The sequence below is a fragment of the Lepus europaeus genome, chromosome 12 (assembly GCF_033115175.1).
Source record: "Lepus europaeus isolate LE1 chromosome 12, mLepTim1.pri, whole genome shotgun sequence".
Classification (NCBI taxonomy): Eukaryota; Metazoa; Chordata; class Mammalia; order Lagomorpha; family Leporidae; genus Lepus; species Lepus europaeus.
The window spans coordinates 11,010,591-11,027,130 of record NC_084838.1 but is presented as its reverse complement, the minus strand read 5'-3'; the positions used below and the strand labels follow the sequence as shown (position 1 = coordinate 11,027,130).

The 16,540-nt window shown below is 39.2% G+C and overlaps 1 protein-coding gene across 7 annotated transcripts in view; it reads right to left on the bottom strand.

The window, feature by feature from the left end:
- Positions 1-1,870: 1,870 nt before the first annotated feature.
- Positions 1,871-16,540, bottom strand: part of RC3H2 (ring finger and CCCH-type domains 2) — a 65,975-nt gene continuing 51,305 nt past the window's right edge. For 4 of the 7 annotated variants that reach the window (XM_062207608.1, XM_062207612.1, XM_062207614.1 and 1 more), the window contains 8 exons: positions 15,023-15,169; positions 13,686-13,899; positions 12,902-12,986; positions 12,558-12,639; positions 12,317-12,451; positions 10,071-10,178; positions 9,825-9,973; positions 6,890-9,249 (listed from right to left, as the gene is read on the bottom strand). In XM_062207608.1, the coding sequence (XP_062063592.1) occupies positions 9,054-9,249; positions 9,825-9,973; positions 10,071-10,178; positions 12,317-12,451; positions 12,558-12,639; positions 12,902-12,986; positions 13,686-13,899; positions 15,023-15,169 (1,116 nt within the window). In that variant the 3' untranslated portion in view covers positions 6,890-9,053. Of the gene's footprint in view, positions 1,892-3,991; positions 9,250-9,824; positions 9,974-10,070; positions 10,179-12,316; positions 12,452-12,557; positions 12,640-12,901; positions 12,987-13,685; positions 13,900-15,022; positions 15,170-16,540 lie in introns of those variants that run through there. The other 3 variants (XM_062207611.1, XM_062207609.1, XM_062207613.1) reach the window with 3 other exon arrangements.

Below are 16,540 nucleotides of genomic sequence, written 5' to 3'. Positions count from 1 at the left end.
TGGTTCATCACATCCCATCTACTGAGACCGAAAACAGACATGAAGCCGTCTTCACAAGGTGCCTTAAGTGCAGAGCTTGTATTAACATCGTTTGTTAAAGCCAGATCCCGGACAAGACTTTCATTGGTTTCTTTTCAATATAGGCAAGCTCCCATCTTTGTATTCTGGAGGGATACATTCAGTGACAGCTTCGTTTCTAGTCGGCAGTCCCAATCACTTGTACCAGGCACTTTGAAATAGGATGTGGGTGTCCCAAGTGGTGGCTTAACCTGGTGTGCTACAACATCCACCCTTGAGACAGTTTTAAAATTTTTAAAATTTGAGATAGACAGAAAGCTGCCATCTCTGGTTCACTCCCCAAATGTCTGGAATGGCAGGGGCTGGACCAAGCCAAAGCCAGGAGCAGAGAACTCAATACAGGTCCCTCACCTGACTGGCAGGGACCCAACTACTTGCACCATCTGTTGCCTCCCAGGGTCTTCATTAGGAAGAAGCTGCAATTATCAGTGGAGCCAGGACTTGAAGTGTGAGTGTTCTGATTCTTGACAGACAGCAAGATAATAACCTACTGTGAGATAATAAATGTGTGGACTCATTAAATGTTGGGGTAATTTTTTATGTGACATTAAACTAATTTTCCTTTTCATCTTGTATCTACTTTGATAAGCTGTATTATTATTTTTTTTTTCTTTTTGACAGGTAGAGATATGACAGTGAGAGAAAGAGACAGAAAGGTCTTCCCTCTGCTGGTCCACTCCCCAAATGGCCGCCAGGGCCGGCGTTGCACCGATCTGAAGCCAGGAGCCAGGTTGCTTCTTCCTGATCTCCCATGCGGGTGCAGGGCCCAAGCACTTGGGCCATCCTCCACTGCCCTCCCGGGCCACAGCAGAGAGCTGGCCTGGAAGAGGAGCAACTGGGACAGAATTCAGCACCCCAACCGGGACTAGAACCCGGGGTGCTGGCGCTGCAGGTGGAGGAGTAGCCTAGTGAGCTGCAGCACCCGCCAATGGCCCCTCTTTAACCAGTCAGAATGGGGGGGGGGGGGGACCTCCGTGTGCTGGCTGGGAGGATGGAGGCCAGGTACAGAGACAGTAACTCAGCATTGTGCCTTTGATGGTTCCTGAAGTTTTCCCTGAGAATCCTTACCCAGGTTTTCAGTTGCCAGCAGTCTTGGTAGGCAAACTAAAAGCATAGGTAAAGCCATCAGTCTGTAAAGTCGATTCCAGCCAGCCAAGTGTAGACAGTAATTCAGGTCAGAGGCAGGATCCCTGGGGTCTGGGCCCAGCTCCACTGTTTGCTCTGAAGGTGGGAAAAGGAACTTGCTTTATTGAGCCTGGAATTTTACCTTCTATTAAGAGAGCACAGTATAATGTGTGGAAGATAATATAAGCAGTGGAAGGTGGTCCATATGGGATGCCGGCGCCACAGGCAGAGGATTAACCAAGTGAGCCACGGTGCCAGTCCCGATAAGTTGTATTCCTGAGGAGCTGTTCATTTCTTTTTTTAAAAGATTTATTTATTTAATTGAAAGAGTTACACAGAGAGAGGAGAGGCAGAGAAAGAGAGAGAGAGAGAGAGAGAGAGAGGTCTGTCTTCCATCCGATAGTTCACTCCCCAATTGGCTGCAATGGCTGGAGCTGTGCTGATCTGAAGCCAGGAGCCAGGAGCTTCTTCTGGGTCTCCCACGCAGGTGCAGGGGCCTAAGGACTTAGGCCATCTTCTCCTGCTTTCCCAGGCCATAGCAGAGAGCTGGATGGGAAGTGGAGCAGCCAGCTCTCGAACCGGCACCCATATGGGATGCCAGCACTTCAGGCCAGGGCATTAACCTGCTGCACCACAGCGCTGGCCCCAGGAGCTGTTAATTTCTAAGACTTTATAGTCTAATTTATTCCTTTGGAGACAAAATATATAAATTTATTTGTAGACAGACAAAATACGTAAATCTATTTGCCAAAAAAACTTCAGAAGACTTATGTCCACACAAAAACATATATACGAATGTTCATCGCAGTTTTATTTGTAATATCTAAAATTTGAAACAACTCAAATGCTGTTCAGTGGGTGAATGGTTAAACAACCATATCCATATCATGGTATACTACTCAGAAATATAAAGGAACAAACCTCATACATGCAACAATATGGATGGATCTCAAGAGAATTATACTGAGTGAAAAAGCCAATCTCCAAAAGTTACATATGGTATATTTGTATAACATCCTTGAAATGACAAAATTACAGAAGGAAAACAGATCCGTGGTTTGCCGGTAGCAATGGGAGAATGGGGTATGGGAGGAAAATGGATGTTAATTTAAAGAGGTACCACAGGACTCAGTGAGAAGGAACAGTTACATTATTTTGATAGCAGTGGTAGTTCCACACATCTACCCACAAGAAAATTGCACAATCACACACACGTGTGCACATGTAAAATGAGGGCATGTATAGCCAGTGAACTCTGAGTAAGATCTGTGGATTGCACAAACGTCAATTTCCTGGTTTTGATATTGTTTCTATAGTTATGTAAGATGCTACCATTAGTGAAATTGTGAAGAGTACATTTTTCTCTGTACTATTTTTGTAAATTCTGTGAATCTAAATATCAAAATGTATAAAGCTGAAATTAAAGGACGTGATGATTATTTCAATAAGTACTAACTACAAAGGAAATGGAATGTTCTGGGAAATTCATTTTCTTCATTAAGTGTCCTACCCTTTGTCTGCATCACTTGTTCATGGCTCTTCCCCCTCTTCCTGATCTCAATCATTACTTACTCTTGTTTATACAAGATTACATGTTTTTTAATGTCTGTTCTGGGCAGTGGGGTCTGTGATTTTAAGTCCAATTCAACCCCCTACTATGTGTAGATATTTAACAGACCATCTTTTACGCTTCTGTCCAAGTGATCTTCCTAAAATCCCAAGATGTTCAGGTTATCTAGGACTCTTTTTAGTACAGCATCCCATGTTTTTCATGGTGGTCCCTACCTACCTCTTCCAGCTGTGTGCCTTTAGGAAAATTCTCTAAGGTAAGGTTTTTACTTCTATTGTCACACAGAAAAATGGCAACATGAGAACTATGTGTGGAATAAATTAAGTGTTCTGAGTTCACTATATTATTACTCAGTGAACCTTAATTCCTTAAACACCCCTTCCACTTAAGGCTAAAATAGGAAACCAGTACCAGCCACCTCTACTGCCACCTCCTCATTTGGAGAAAAAGGACTCCTCGACTTTCTACTTACAAGATCATTGGCAAGGTGTTAACATGTCAAATACAGGAGTTAGATATCCACGGTGAAGGATGGCTGTGGAGGCAGAGCAGCTGCTCGCGGTCCTCCCGCCCCTCATCTCCAATTGGTGAATGTTGTCGGCCTACAAAGCCTAGCCAGTCATTCTGCAGAGCAGCACTTTCTCTGGCTTACCAGCAGCAGCTCCCCAAATTTCTCTTTTGGAGTATCCATATACCCTACATTAGAACATAGCTCATTAAATTATTCAAATATGTCTTTCCCATTTTCCACATTGTAAGCTTCTAAAAAATGGGCTCATGTCTTATTGATCTTTAGCCTTAATGATCAGCACAGAAAGAGGCTTAAAAGGTATCAGCTAAATGGACAATTAAAACTATTCAGGGTCAAGTGGAAATGGTGGTTAGCCCTATTCAGGCTATTCTCTGTTCATGGTCTGAGGTCCACAGAACTGTCTTCATATTTCTTCTGATCTACTGCTTTGTACTAGTTATTTACGTGTCTGTCATTTTCTCCACTACATTTTAATCTCTGTATTATCCACTTCCTCCTCTCCCATGTAGAAAGCACTCTGTATTGAATGAAGTGACCGAAATTGAGATCTATTTAAACTTCTTTAGATTTCCTTCAGATCCCACTCAATGGCATATGGATGAGGTAGGCAATTATTTAAATCTCAAGTTAAGGAGTATCCTGGTAGCTTTGTTAAATAAAAAAAATAAATAAATAAAAAAAAACCATAATATTAACAAACAACTTTCAAGGTGGACAAATAATTTTATTTTGTGCATGCAAATACATGTCAAGTACTGCAAACTTTTTCCATCAATTTTCTCTCAAACACTGAAAATCATGATGCTCTATTTTGTGAACAGCCAAAGCTAATATCTCTTCACTTCAGTGCTACAGCAAAAACACACAGAATTCACTCTTTGCTATTCACTATCATCACAACCCTCATTGTTCCATCTCTGCCCTCCCCCCATATACAGGCCTTATAAGTCCTAGCCTTCCCCCATTTTAATCCTATTCCTATAGCACAAAGGGAAACATTACAATTTGGAAATTCAAATTGAAATAAATGGAATAGAATTTATTCCCATATATATTCCCCATTTCATTGTACAGAATTATTTTAAATTATAGTTTTAAATAGAAGCTGAGTATATGCCTTAAAAATGAGCATTAAATCCATCTTAGAGATGGTGCCTGCTTTTTACATGATGGGTGTACACCATCTTTAATTTCATTTACATTTCAATCGAACAATAGATTTGCAAAGAAAATGTCTAATACAGACGTAAAAATATTCACACTAGAGCTTCACAATCGGTTGTACAATTGACAAACAGGCCTCTTTTCCCAAACTTTCCAGCTAAGCAAATTTATAAAATGTAGTCAATGCAACAAGAAAAACATTTTTCTTTCACTTCCAGGGAAAAGAATATGCAATAAACAGTATAAATGCAGACAGCAGTTGCTGCAAGCTAACCACGATACTCCCAAGTGGCTGTACAGTGGATATGTGCAGTACAAATAAAAGCCACATGTGTTGTATCACAACTACAGTATAATTGTTTGCCCAGCTAAGAGGATGCATGCACTTCCATGCCTTGGGTTATAAAGTGAGGCCTAATTCTGGACAGGTGGATGGAATATGTGCAAATGACCTTGGCTTTTGGCAGTACTAAGTGCAGCCAGTGTCTGTGTTTCACTGGTTTGGGGATTTTTTTTTTAATTAATTTAAAAAAAGAAAAAGAACTGCCAATTTTGGACTTGGGGGATTAAATGCTCTTGAGTAAAAATAAATCTCCACTCAAATGTGGGGTGTTCTCATCTGTGGCCTGGACTCCTTGTATTCCCTTGCCAGCAAAGAGATACAAAGAAACTGCTAGTATAAAGGAGTTACTAGCAAACTTCAATTTCTCCAGAAAATGGGATACTCTTTGAGCATGTTCATTTGTGTTCTGCTTGCAGAAGGGGTCCTTATGAAGAAGGAGTTACAGTAAGTGATCCCATCAATTCTCTTCATTCACTAAAACATAAGAAAGTTCTTCTAGGAAATGAATACAAAGTCGCAATGCAACTCAACCTGTAAATGGCATGTTACCATTGTTGGTGACAGTCTGCTCTGAAAATGACTAGAAAGCTAGTGAAGGAGTAGTCAGAATTCAGAGGTGAAATTCCATGTTGACATCTGATCGTTACAAATTTCACCCTGTTAACAGGAAGATATCAGTTTTAACATCTAAAATGCAAAAGCAAGCTAGATGGCTTTCAAATAATTTTTTTTAATGCTTAAATGATCTGACTTTAAATTCCTACAAACTGCTGTGCACCCTATAATTTTCTCAAGGCTGTATATAAAATTGCGATGAACGCTATATACTTATCAACAGGAAATCTGAGTGAAAGTGAGTTGGTCCATACAAATGGACAATTTCAGCTCTTGTATGCGAGGGTTCCTTTATTACTCTTACTACACAGAATAGCTAGTAAAAGAGAGGGGAAAAAAAAATCAGTGCTACTTGTCTGATGATTAAACTAATTTCTCATGAAAATTAGAATGCAGAACTTCCATATGAGTCACTGGTTTATCCCATGGCATTGAAACTAAGTCATGGCCGCAAAGGCAAGAGAATCTGATTTGTGCAGGTATCAACTAGAAGAAATATGTATGTAACATTTTCAGAATTCATGAAATGAGCCCAAAGAGAGAACTACTGATACCATATCCATAATATATGAATGAGGCACATGGACTTAAGAAGAAGAAACAGAAATTGAAAACAAACAGAAAAAGGAAAAATCACCACTTTCCTGCTTTCCAGACTTCAGACTTTCTCCTGATTAGACCACAGGCAACACATGCTGTTTAGTTACCAATGTTACTAATTTCCTTCCCTGTCGCTTTGTAGCCTTTGATTCAAAATGCTTCTATCACAATGTGTTGGAAATAGGGCCAGGTGACAGGAAATGTCCTCCATTTTAAGGAGTCACACCCAAGGTGTGGTTTGTAATATTTTCCTCTATGACCGCAGAAACTACCATTCTGAAGAAGGGTCAGGCGAACTGCTCTTTCTTCTAAAGTGGCAGAGAATCAATGATTTCACTTCACATTAACACCACCATGGCAGAGAAGGTGGCCACTACGTACAGAGATGCAATACAGTATAATCTCAACACAGAAATTATTCCTATGTTGTTAGTGAGGAAGAGAGTAAGTTTTTAAGAACAGGGAGTTATTTTATGGGATCACCTGCTGCAAGACAAGCATTATTTTAATATAAATGTTCTGAGACATACTAATAAGGTTGGCAGGTATTATACATACATTGATGCAAATGTAATTTCACTGGACAAGTAGGCAAACACCTAAGCAGTTTATCCCAACCCCCTCCAGCAGAGCACAACCAAGTTTCAAAATTTCAATTTTAAAATTAAAAAGATAAGGTTAAATACACAAGATCAATTTATGTAGTATATATTCACCCTCAGAACGTGCTGAAGATGTTTTGTGTAGTTCTGTTGCACAGAGGGTTCTTTCCCTGAGGGCACATAAGGAGCTCTCAAACTGTTAATAGGTCTCTATTTTGTAACAAAATAGCAATTTTAAAATCTTAAAAAAAAATACATTACCTTCAACATGGAAGATCTCACTATTAAATATCCATGAAATAGACAGACTGGTTTGCATATCCTTTAGGGAATTACAAACAGCAAATAAAGTACATTGGAAGCATTTCAAATGTAATAAGCACATATTTATAGAAAGGTTCAGATATAAATTATATAACAATCATGTTCCTGTAATATCCTAGGCTAATTTATAATGTCAGAAATAAGTTAATGTAACATGGTTTAAAACTCTTGTTCCTATTCATTTCAGGTTACAGAATGAAATAAATAAAGCATCTGTAAAGGGATGAGGAGCACTGGCCATGGCAAAAAGGTACAGGACTAACCAAAGGAGACTAAGTCAAGGCTACTGTGCTGTTACGCTACAGACAGACAACTCCATATGTCTGAGTATTAAATAAATGTGTAAGATCTTCCATACTGACACCAGAATATCAAAACTACCCTTCTGTTTCTCAGGTATATTTACAACTTATCAGTCACCTTATGAGCATGTTCATTAAGACAGGTATCAAACACCAGTATTTACTCATTCAGATCAAGAAATTTCAGGGAAATGTCAACCCTCCCACCCCTGGAAATGTGCACAAAACTTTTATCAAAATCTTATCTGATACAATGCTGTGGTTTTGTAAAACAACTAAATAGCTCAGACGACCAATAACATGATCCTGTTTAAGCATCTTGCTAGCAGGAAAAGCCCTTACATACAGTACACCTGGTGAAAGATCAGCTTGGCTTAAAATATTCCAGTACAATTTTCAGAGTAAACAACTTCACAGAAGTTAATTAAAAAAATAATAAAAGTCAAACTAATCTTAAAGAAATGGAAGAAAAACAAAAGACAAACTATAGGAAAGATCACCAGGAAGGAATGCCCAGCATTTGTTTTCAAATGTTGACTGAAATTTAGGTTGCAATAAAATACCTCCCACAAATCTGGGGCATGGCTCACTGAATATACCACATACTTTCCACTGTCAAGTCAAAACGATTTCAGTCACATTTTAGCAAGGCAGAAATTATTCATGTTTAGTATGAATAAATGTTAGCCAATGGTCTACTATTACATGGTTCATAGTCTTATCAACCTAACAGTCAAAAAACAAGGAAAATTAAACCTCAACATGAAGTAACACTAAACCATATTTAACCAAGATAATGCAATGAACACCCAAATTAATTAGTTTAACTTAAAAACCCAGCAATACCATCTTGTTAGTCAGTGCAAACGCTACATACAGGGTTTTCTCAAGAAAGCTGAAAGCACCTGATTCTTTTGCCAAGTCATCAGATTCAATAATGTACAGGCTTAAATCTGCATTTTAAAAAACTGCCATTACATTAGTGCATAATTTATCAAAATTGTAAAAACGATTCTGCATAACTTAGGAGAATTTAATATCTAGTACATCAGCTGAAAGACTTAGGCACTTGGTTATATTTTTAATTAATTACTTCAACAAGTAGCCTGCGTATAAATATTAACAAAGCAGAAACTATTCTTGAAAAATGGAAAATTAAAAAAAAATAAATGCTACAGATAAAAGCACTGCACCACACTCCTACATATAATGCAGTAAAGAAAGCTAGTATATAACCCTGTAAAATTCTATGGTAAGAACGTCTAACTCCACTCTTCAAAATAAAAATGAAAAAAAAAAAAAAATCCATGCAAAGTCCCATGAAAAAGATAAATAAAGCAGCTGGAATGAGATGGAAATTTCTCAGTGAAACATAAAATAGAAATAAATAAGTTAATTAAGTCTACTTTCACTAGATGTATCATTGTAGGATCCTGCTAGTTTAATAACTGAGTTGTTAATTTTCTATAGAAGCCATTTAAAATAGGAAATGGCTCAGTTACTGCACCGGATTGCTACAAACTCATAAAAAGCTGCTTGAAGCTTAAGTTAAATGTTGTCCAAATTCCAATCACTTCTGGAAAGTGAACGTGTTACCCTAGTAAAGTAAATTTTCTTTTTTTTCCATAATGCTAATGCAAGAGGGCTTGAAGTATCAAAGAGTCCACAGGAAATGGATGCCCCCAGTAATATCTTTTTTTTAAAAAAAATATACATTATATAATATATATTATATATATAAAAAGCTAGTGTAAATGCTTCCATGGTGTGGTCACAAATTTGAAAGATGAACTTCCTTTCAGCTGTTAACCATCTTCCCATTTGCAACAGGTTTTAAAAAGTCGTTTGTATCTTCAGACATAACGTGAGTTTTCAGAATGAGATTGCCAACACTGACAGATGTGGTGATGGGGAGGCAACTTGCATTGCTAATAGACACTGGGAGTGGCTGGCTAAAGCAAGAAGTTACTGGCAGAATTGTTTTTTGCTCCTCCCTGAGAGAAAATAAATAACATGGAAAACAAATTAGCTTTAAGTGAAAACTTTTAAGAGTAATCATAAATGCTTAATGAAAGCTGTATTAAGAATACCTACTAAAAGCATGTCTTTATCAAATAAAGTAAAAAGTCTCAGTCTCCAAAAATAATAAAAAATTAAAATACTGGTCAGGTTAACACCATACCATACCAACTATCGAGTTCAAAATCAAGTTCATTTTTTATACCCAATGTCAATGTTATAACCAAGAGAAACATTCACGCAATTTTTAAAAGGAGAAACACTTAATCTAGGTTTGAATTTTCCATTCTGTAGTCTCAAAGTTTGGCTTCCATACTAAATTAGGGTAAATCTGATGCTGAAGTACAAACTTTTATCTCAATAAAAACCAAGTTTCAGGCTACTAAAATGAACCACTTTTTTAGTTTAAATTTACCTCTTCTCTAAAAATCATTGCCCCATTACACAAGGTCTTCTCCTCATAACAGCCAACATGAATTTAACACATCTATTTCTCTTTAACCATCCACGCTCTAGGCCCACTGGTATGAATTGTCTGTCTAACACTCACAGAATCACATGGTCTTCACCTAAACTCTGTCTCTTCTGCTTTAGTGACTCCTTTTGGTGCTGCTGTACTGGGTGCCCATTTTCCACTGCTGTTCCATTCAGCAACTGATCACTTTGAGAACTAATACCAAGTTGTATGTCCAGGATCTCCTAAGAAAATAAGTTATTAACCCTTTAGTATGAAAGTATTTTGTATTTTTAATTTCCAGTAGAATGAAGCCTCCTAACTATCAATTGTAGTACTTACTTCAATTTGTTCAGTTTGTCCATCAGGTTCATCAGTGTCAAGTGCTGAAAGCTCTAACTCAATATCCCTATCGGGCTTAGTATCTGTTGCATCTTCTGTATAATCACTCTGGAAGTAAGAAAAATATTGATCTGATCCAATACATACAAAACCTGTAGCTTCCTTTTAAATTAAAACAGGAATACCAACGATTTAACTAGAGAATTATTTAAAACAGGCCGGAGCTGTGGTGCAGCAGATTAAGCTGCCACCTGCAATTTGAGCAACCAGTATGAGCGCCAGGTTGAGTCCTGGCTGTTCTACTTCCGTAGTGGAAGAAGGCCCAAGTGGTTGAGCCCCTGGCACCCACACAGGAGACCCAGATGGAGTTCTAGCCTCCTGACTTTAGCCTGGCCCACCCCCAGCCCTTGCATCCATTTGGGGAGTAAACCAGCAAATGAAAGATCTCTCTAAATAACTAACTAAATCTTTTTTTATATAAAGATAATGTGCATTATCCATGAACTTTGAAAAACAAGAATTATTTAAGCAATCTGAGACTATAATTTTATTTCCTTTTTAACAGATTACTTATTTATTTTAAAAGCCAGGGCAACAGAGAGAGGGACAGAGAAAAGAGATATCTTCCATCTGCTGGTTCACTCCCTAAACAGCCACAATAGCAGGAGATGGGCCAGATTGAAGCCAGAAATTCCATTTAGGTCTCCCACATGGGTGGCAGGAGCCCAAATACTGGGGCCTTCGTCCACTCCCTTCCCAGGCACATTAGCAGGAAGATGGACTGGAAGCAGAGCAGCAGGGACTCTAATATAGAAAGCTAGTGTGGCAAGTGGCAGTTTAACCTATAGTACCACAGGCCAGCCCCATATAATATTATTTCTACTGTAAGTTTTAAAAGCACCAAATCATCTATAAGAAAATGGCATACAAAAATGGAGTTAGTAATGATATAAAGCAACATGCAGCAGTAGAAAACAAATGCATTATGCATGAAGCTAAGAGGCTCAATTTCTTTTCCAAAAAAAATTTTTGGGAGCCAGCCTTATGGTGGTAGCCAGTTAAGTCTCTGCCTGTGACACCAGCATCCCATGGGCTCTAGTCTAGACCTGACTGCTCCACCTCTGATCCGGCTCCCTGCAAATGTGCCTGGGAAAGCAGCAGAAGATGGGCCAAATGCTTGGACCCCCGACCCACTTGGGAGATCCAGAAGCTCCAGGCTCCTTGCTTCAGCCTGGCCCAGCCCTGATAATTGCAGCCATTGGGGAGTGCACCAGCAGAGGGAAGATAACTCACTTTGTCTTTCCTCCTCTCTAACTCTGCCTTTCAAATAATTTTTTTAAAAAATTAACTCATATAAGGGAACAAATTTCATGTATTTTTTTAAATTATTTGAGAGGCAGCACCACAGACAGATAGAGGGAGATATAGAAAGAAAAGTCCCCCATCCACTGCCTCACTCCCAAAAATGGCCACAACTGCTGGAGCTGAGCCAATCCAAAGCCAGGAGCCTCCTCCAGGCCTCCCACATGGATGTACCTGGGCCATCTTCCACCGGCCCCCCAAGGCCACCAGCAGAGAGCCAGATTGGAAGAGGTGCAGTTGGGACTCAAACTGGCACCCAATATGAGAGATGCCAGCACTGAAGGTGGATGCCCAACCCACCGCACCAGAGCACCAACCCCTCATTTATTTCATATATACAGTTTTGTTTTTGTTTTTGTTTTTTTTTTTGACAGGCAGAGTGGACAGTGAGAGAGACAGAGAGAAAGGTCTTCCTTTTTGCCGTTGGTTCACACTCCAATGGCCGCTGTGGCCAGCACGCTGCGGCCGGTGCACCACGCTGACCCGAAGGCAGGAGCCAGGTGCTTATCCTGGTCTCAAAATGGGGTGCAGGGCCCAAGGACTTGGGCCATCCTCCACTGCACTCCCTGGCCACAGCAGAGAGGTGGCCTGGAAGAGGGGCAACCAGGACAGAACCTGGAGCCCCGACCGGGACTAGAACCTGGTGTGCCGGCGCCGCAAGGCAGAGGATTAGCCTATTTAGCCGTGGCGCCGGCCATATATACAGTTTTAAGAGCATAATGATACTTACTTCCCAACCCCACCGCTCCCTCCCTCCTCCTTCCTTTCTTATTTTTCTTACAATGACATACTTTAAATTTACATTATAATCACAAACTTAACCCTCCACTAAATAAGGAATTCAATAAGTAAGTAACCACTGTTAAGACATTCAATTTCTGTACCTCTCCATTTCTCAATTCAATTTCCTTGCTTAGAAGATTTAATGTAAGATGACGACCTTCATCTAGGGAATTCCACTTCTGTTGCATGGCCAGAGCATTAGCCTCCCTCTGAAGGAGTAATGAATTACTCTTGGCCTATATGAGAACAGAGGGAAGAAAATAAAGTTACCTTCCAATCAGCCACAGCTTTCAACTGTCATCCTGTTTTTACAAATTTAAATCCGTGTCACACAGAGCCTACCTGCTGAAGTTCGAGGCTCAAGAGGTCTCCTGTACTGGAATGCTTTCTGTGACTAGATAAATCAGTAACAATGAATCTGTCCCTTTAAAGAGAAACATGTTTATGGTAGTAAAAGTGAAATAAATGAAGCAACTAAAGCAGTAATCACTTATATTTTAGGTAACAGATGAATCCCGCAAGTTTCATTCATGATTCCAAATGTAAAGATACAATTTTTTCCCCACATTGATAAATTACTCAAACTAGCAAAGCACATTTCATGAGCAATTCAGGGTAAGCTGTGCATTCTGAGAACACATAAATAAAAGTCTAAAAGTACAGAATCCTATGAAGAGCAGTGTTACCGTTCAATATAGTGTGCTGATGATGTGGCCTCACTGCTGTATGAACTCCACCTTGAATCAACAGCATTGACATAAGGGACATAATCTACAGAAATGTGGAAAGAAAAAATAATTAGAAAAGTAAAAAATCAGTATGCAGATATGAATGTATACTTTTTTTTTTTTTTGACAGGCAGAGTGGACAGTGAGAGAGAAAGACAGAGAGAAAGGTCTTCCTTTGCCGTTGGTTCACCCTCCAATGTATACTTTTGAAAAAAAGATGTGTATTTTATTCCACTAGGTATGTAATCCTGGTTAAATCATTTTACTCTGAGTTTACTAGGGTTGTTAAGCGGAGAGAAATGTTCTCCAACTGGGCGGGAGATTAAAAAGCAGTACCTTGGGACTGTTTTTACCTGAGCAGTTAAGAAACCCACATCTCATTAGAGTATCTGGGTTCAATACCTGGCTCTAGCTCCTGACTCCAGCTTCTTGCTAATGCAGACACTGGGAGGCAGTAGTGAAGGTCAAGTAATTCAGTCCCTGCCACCTACGTGTCAGACCTGGTCCAAGCTTTGGCCTGAATAGCCCTAACTACTGGGGTCATTTGTGGGGAGTGAACCAGCAGATGAGAACACACACACACACACTCTCTCTTTGCCTCTTAAATAAATTAATCAGTGATTATATTGAGAGAAGAGAGAAGGGAAGAGGGAAGAGGGAAGAGGGAAGAGGGGAGGGAAGGGAAGGGAAGGGAGGAAAAGGCAGTGCCTAGAACATATCAGGCTAAGTATCAGTTAATTACCTGATACGCTGATGGGCTTAGTTGCACTTCCTTGGGAAGCAGTAGCCTGCACAGGATCTGTGGTATGGTAACCTGTACGAGAGGATCTAGAAATTGCACCCCATTTTGAAATGATGGGTCCATCACTAAAAGGAATTATTGGATCTTCTTCTTTTGTCCTTCTCTGAGTTTCAAATAAATGCACTCTCCTCTTAACATCCCCACTGTCCAGGTCCTAAATAAACCAGAGAAAAACAATGAAAGGACTCTTGGCAAATTCTTCAGCTAGTAATACAAGTGAGGGTCCTTCAAAAAGTTCATGGGGCAGTGGTACAGAGCCTAGTGGTTAAGACACCATGTCCCACAGTACAGTCTAAGCCCCATACCCTTCTCTAACTCCTGTCTCCAGCTTACTGCTACTGCAGACGCCAGAAGGCAGCAGTGACCAATCAAGTAATTAGGTCCCTGTCATCCATGTGGGAGACATGGATTACCAACTTCAACCAGGTTGTGGGCATCTGAGGTGTGAGCCAGTTGTTGGGAGCTCTCTCTGCTTCTCAAACAAAAAAATAAAATAAAATAAGGTTGCAGAAAATGGAAATAAAATCTAATCTGGTGCAAAGAACTGAAATCCATGTATAATTTTTTCCATGAACTTTTTGAAGGACCCTTGAATATGCCACCACAAGACATATAACTAGGCTTTTCTGATAAACAGTTCTAGATCACAATGATAATCTAGCAAATATTTTAAACTGCCAAACTATGCTCAAATAATTTAAACATTAAATGCAATTTATTTCAGACTTATCTAATATAAACCTGTTGCTTTACAGATGACTTTTAACTATTAACAAGAAAATGAAGATGAAAGTTTTCATTCTAAGACTTGGGTCAACATACATTGCAGGGGTGGTTACTATGAAGTTAAACTGCTGTCTGGGATGCCCACATCCCAGAAAGGAGGGCTGGTTCCAGTCCTGGTTGCTCTGTTTATAAACCTAGCTTCCTATTTATGCATCCTGGGAAGCAGTAAATGATGCCCCAAATGCTAGTGCCCTGGCCATGTGCATGGGAGAACTGGATGGAATGCCTGGCTCCCGGATTTGGTTTGGTCCCACCTGGTTGTTGCAGACATTTGAGAAGTAAACCAGCAGATCGAAGATCTCTCTCTCCCTCTCTGTCTTACTGTCACTCTTTCAGATAAAGCTTAAAACAAACAAACAAACAAAAAAAAACCCCCACAGATGGGCCCCCTTTAAACACACAAAACATGGCCAGGATGTTTAAAAAAATAAGACATGCATCGTAGCCAACCCCTCCTCCCTGGCAAGCCCCTCACCCAGCAAAAATCATACCATTAACACAGCATTTGAGTTAGCAATTACATCTTTGGGCTCTGAATCAATGGCATTTATACAGGAGCCTATGGTGCCACAAGACCAGGGAGAATAATGGGAAAGATGATCTTCTTCAAATTTTGTACCACTCACACTCTCAGAGAACTAATAAAAAAAAGAGCCAATTAGTACTACATTATGATTGATAAGCTTATAACTAATATAAACTATTATAGAATTCATAGAGAACAATTATACTCTAAATAAATAATATAAAAAACTGTTATAAACAACAAACAGTATTTATACAATAAAAAAATACCATGCTTTCTTTTGTTACTTTGTTTTTCATGTGCTTATAAGGAACTCCCTATTTCTATTATCAAAATCAACCAATAAGTATTTATACCTTATTGCTAACATGGTATGGAATGCTCTAGAAAAGCACACAAAATAAAAGAAAACAAACACACAAATATACAAAGACATAGACACAGGGGTCACAGTCCCTGTCCTAGAATTGCTAACTTTCTTGATAAAAGAGCAACATGTGTAAGTAAGTGAACCTCACTAATAATCCATGAAGTGTTAAATAAAGAACAAAAGGAATTCAAAGAGGGGTCTGGAGCTAGCAGGAGAAATAAATGAATTTTGAAGAGACAGTGAATAAGGAATGTTATAGATCATAATACTAACTTGGACAAATGATTAAATTTAGCTGGCTAATTATACAGATAAAGACACTCAAGGCCAAAAAGGTTAAATAACTTGTCCCAAGTCATATTGCCAGATGACAGCAGATCTGAATCTCAGGGAAATACTCATTTTTTTGGTTTGCTTGTTTTAAAACACTCATTTCTAAAAGCACAGCACAAAATAAATGAAAACACATATTTCTATCAAGCTACTGGCAGCTCTGTCACTCTGCTGCCAAAATGTTTACCTGCTTTGAAGAAGTCCAAATCTGATGAGACAAATTTAGGTCTAGTTTAAAAATATTTATTGAAATAATTATGGATGAAAAAATGATACCTAGTATTACTTTGAACTAATTTGGTGGTATGAGAGGAAATTCAAAAGAGACATGATCGGCTGAACTGATAATTACAGAAGCTGGGTGATGTGCCCATGATGTGTATTGTACTATTTTCTCTACACCTGTGTATCTGAAATTTTAATAATGAAAAGATGAAAGATTTTAGGGTTCAGTGTTGTGGCAAAGGTTAAGCCATTGCTCGTAACACATCTGGCTCCCTGCCAATGTACCTGGGAAAGCAGAAGATGTTGGCCCAAGTACTCAGGCCCCAGGATGGAATACCAGACTCCTAGCTTTGGCCTGATCCAGCCGTAGCCATTCTGGCTATTTGGGGAGTGAATCAGTAGGTGGAAGATATTTCTCTTTCTCTTTCTCTCTCTCTTCTTCTTCTTCTCCCCCCCACCCTTTGTCTCACTGTCACTTTCCCTTTCAAATAAAAAAAATCTTAAAAATGTTCTTTCTTTTAAAAAATTAAAAGTCTTCTATAAGCATACACCACT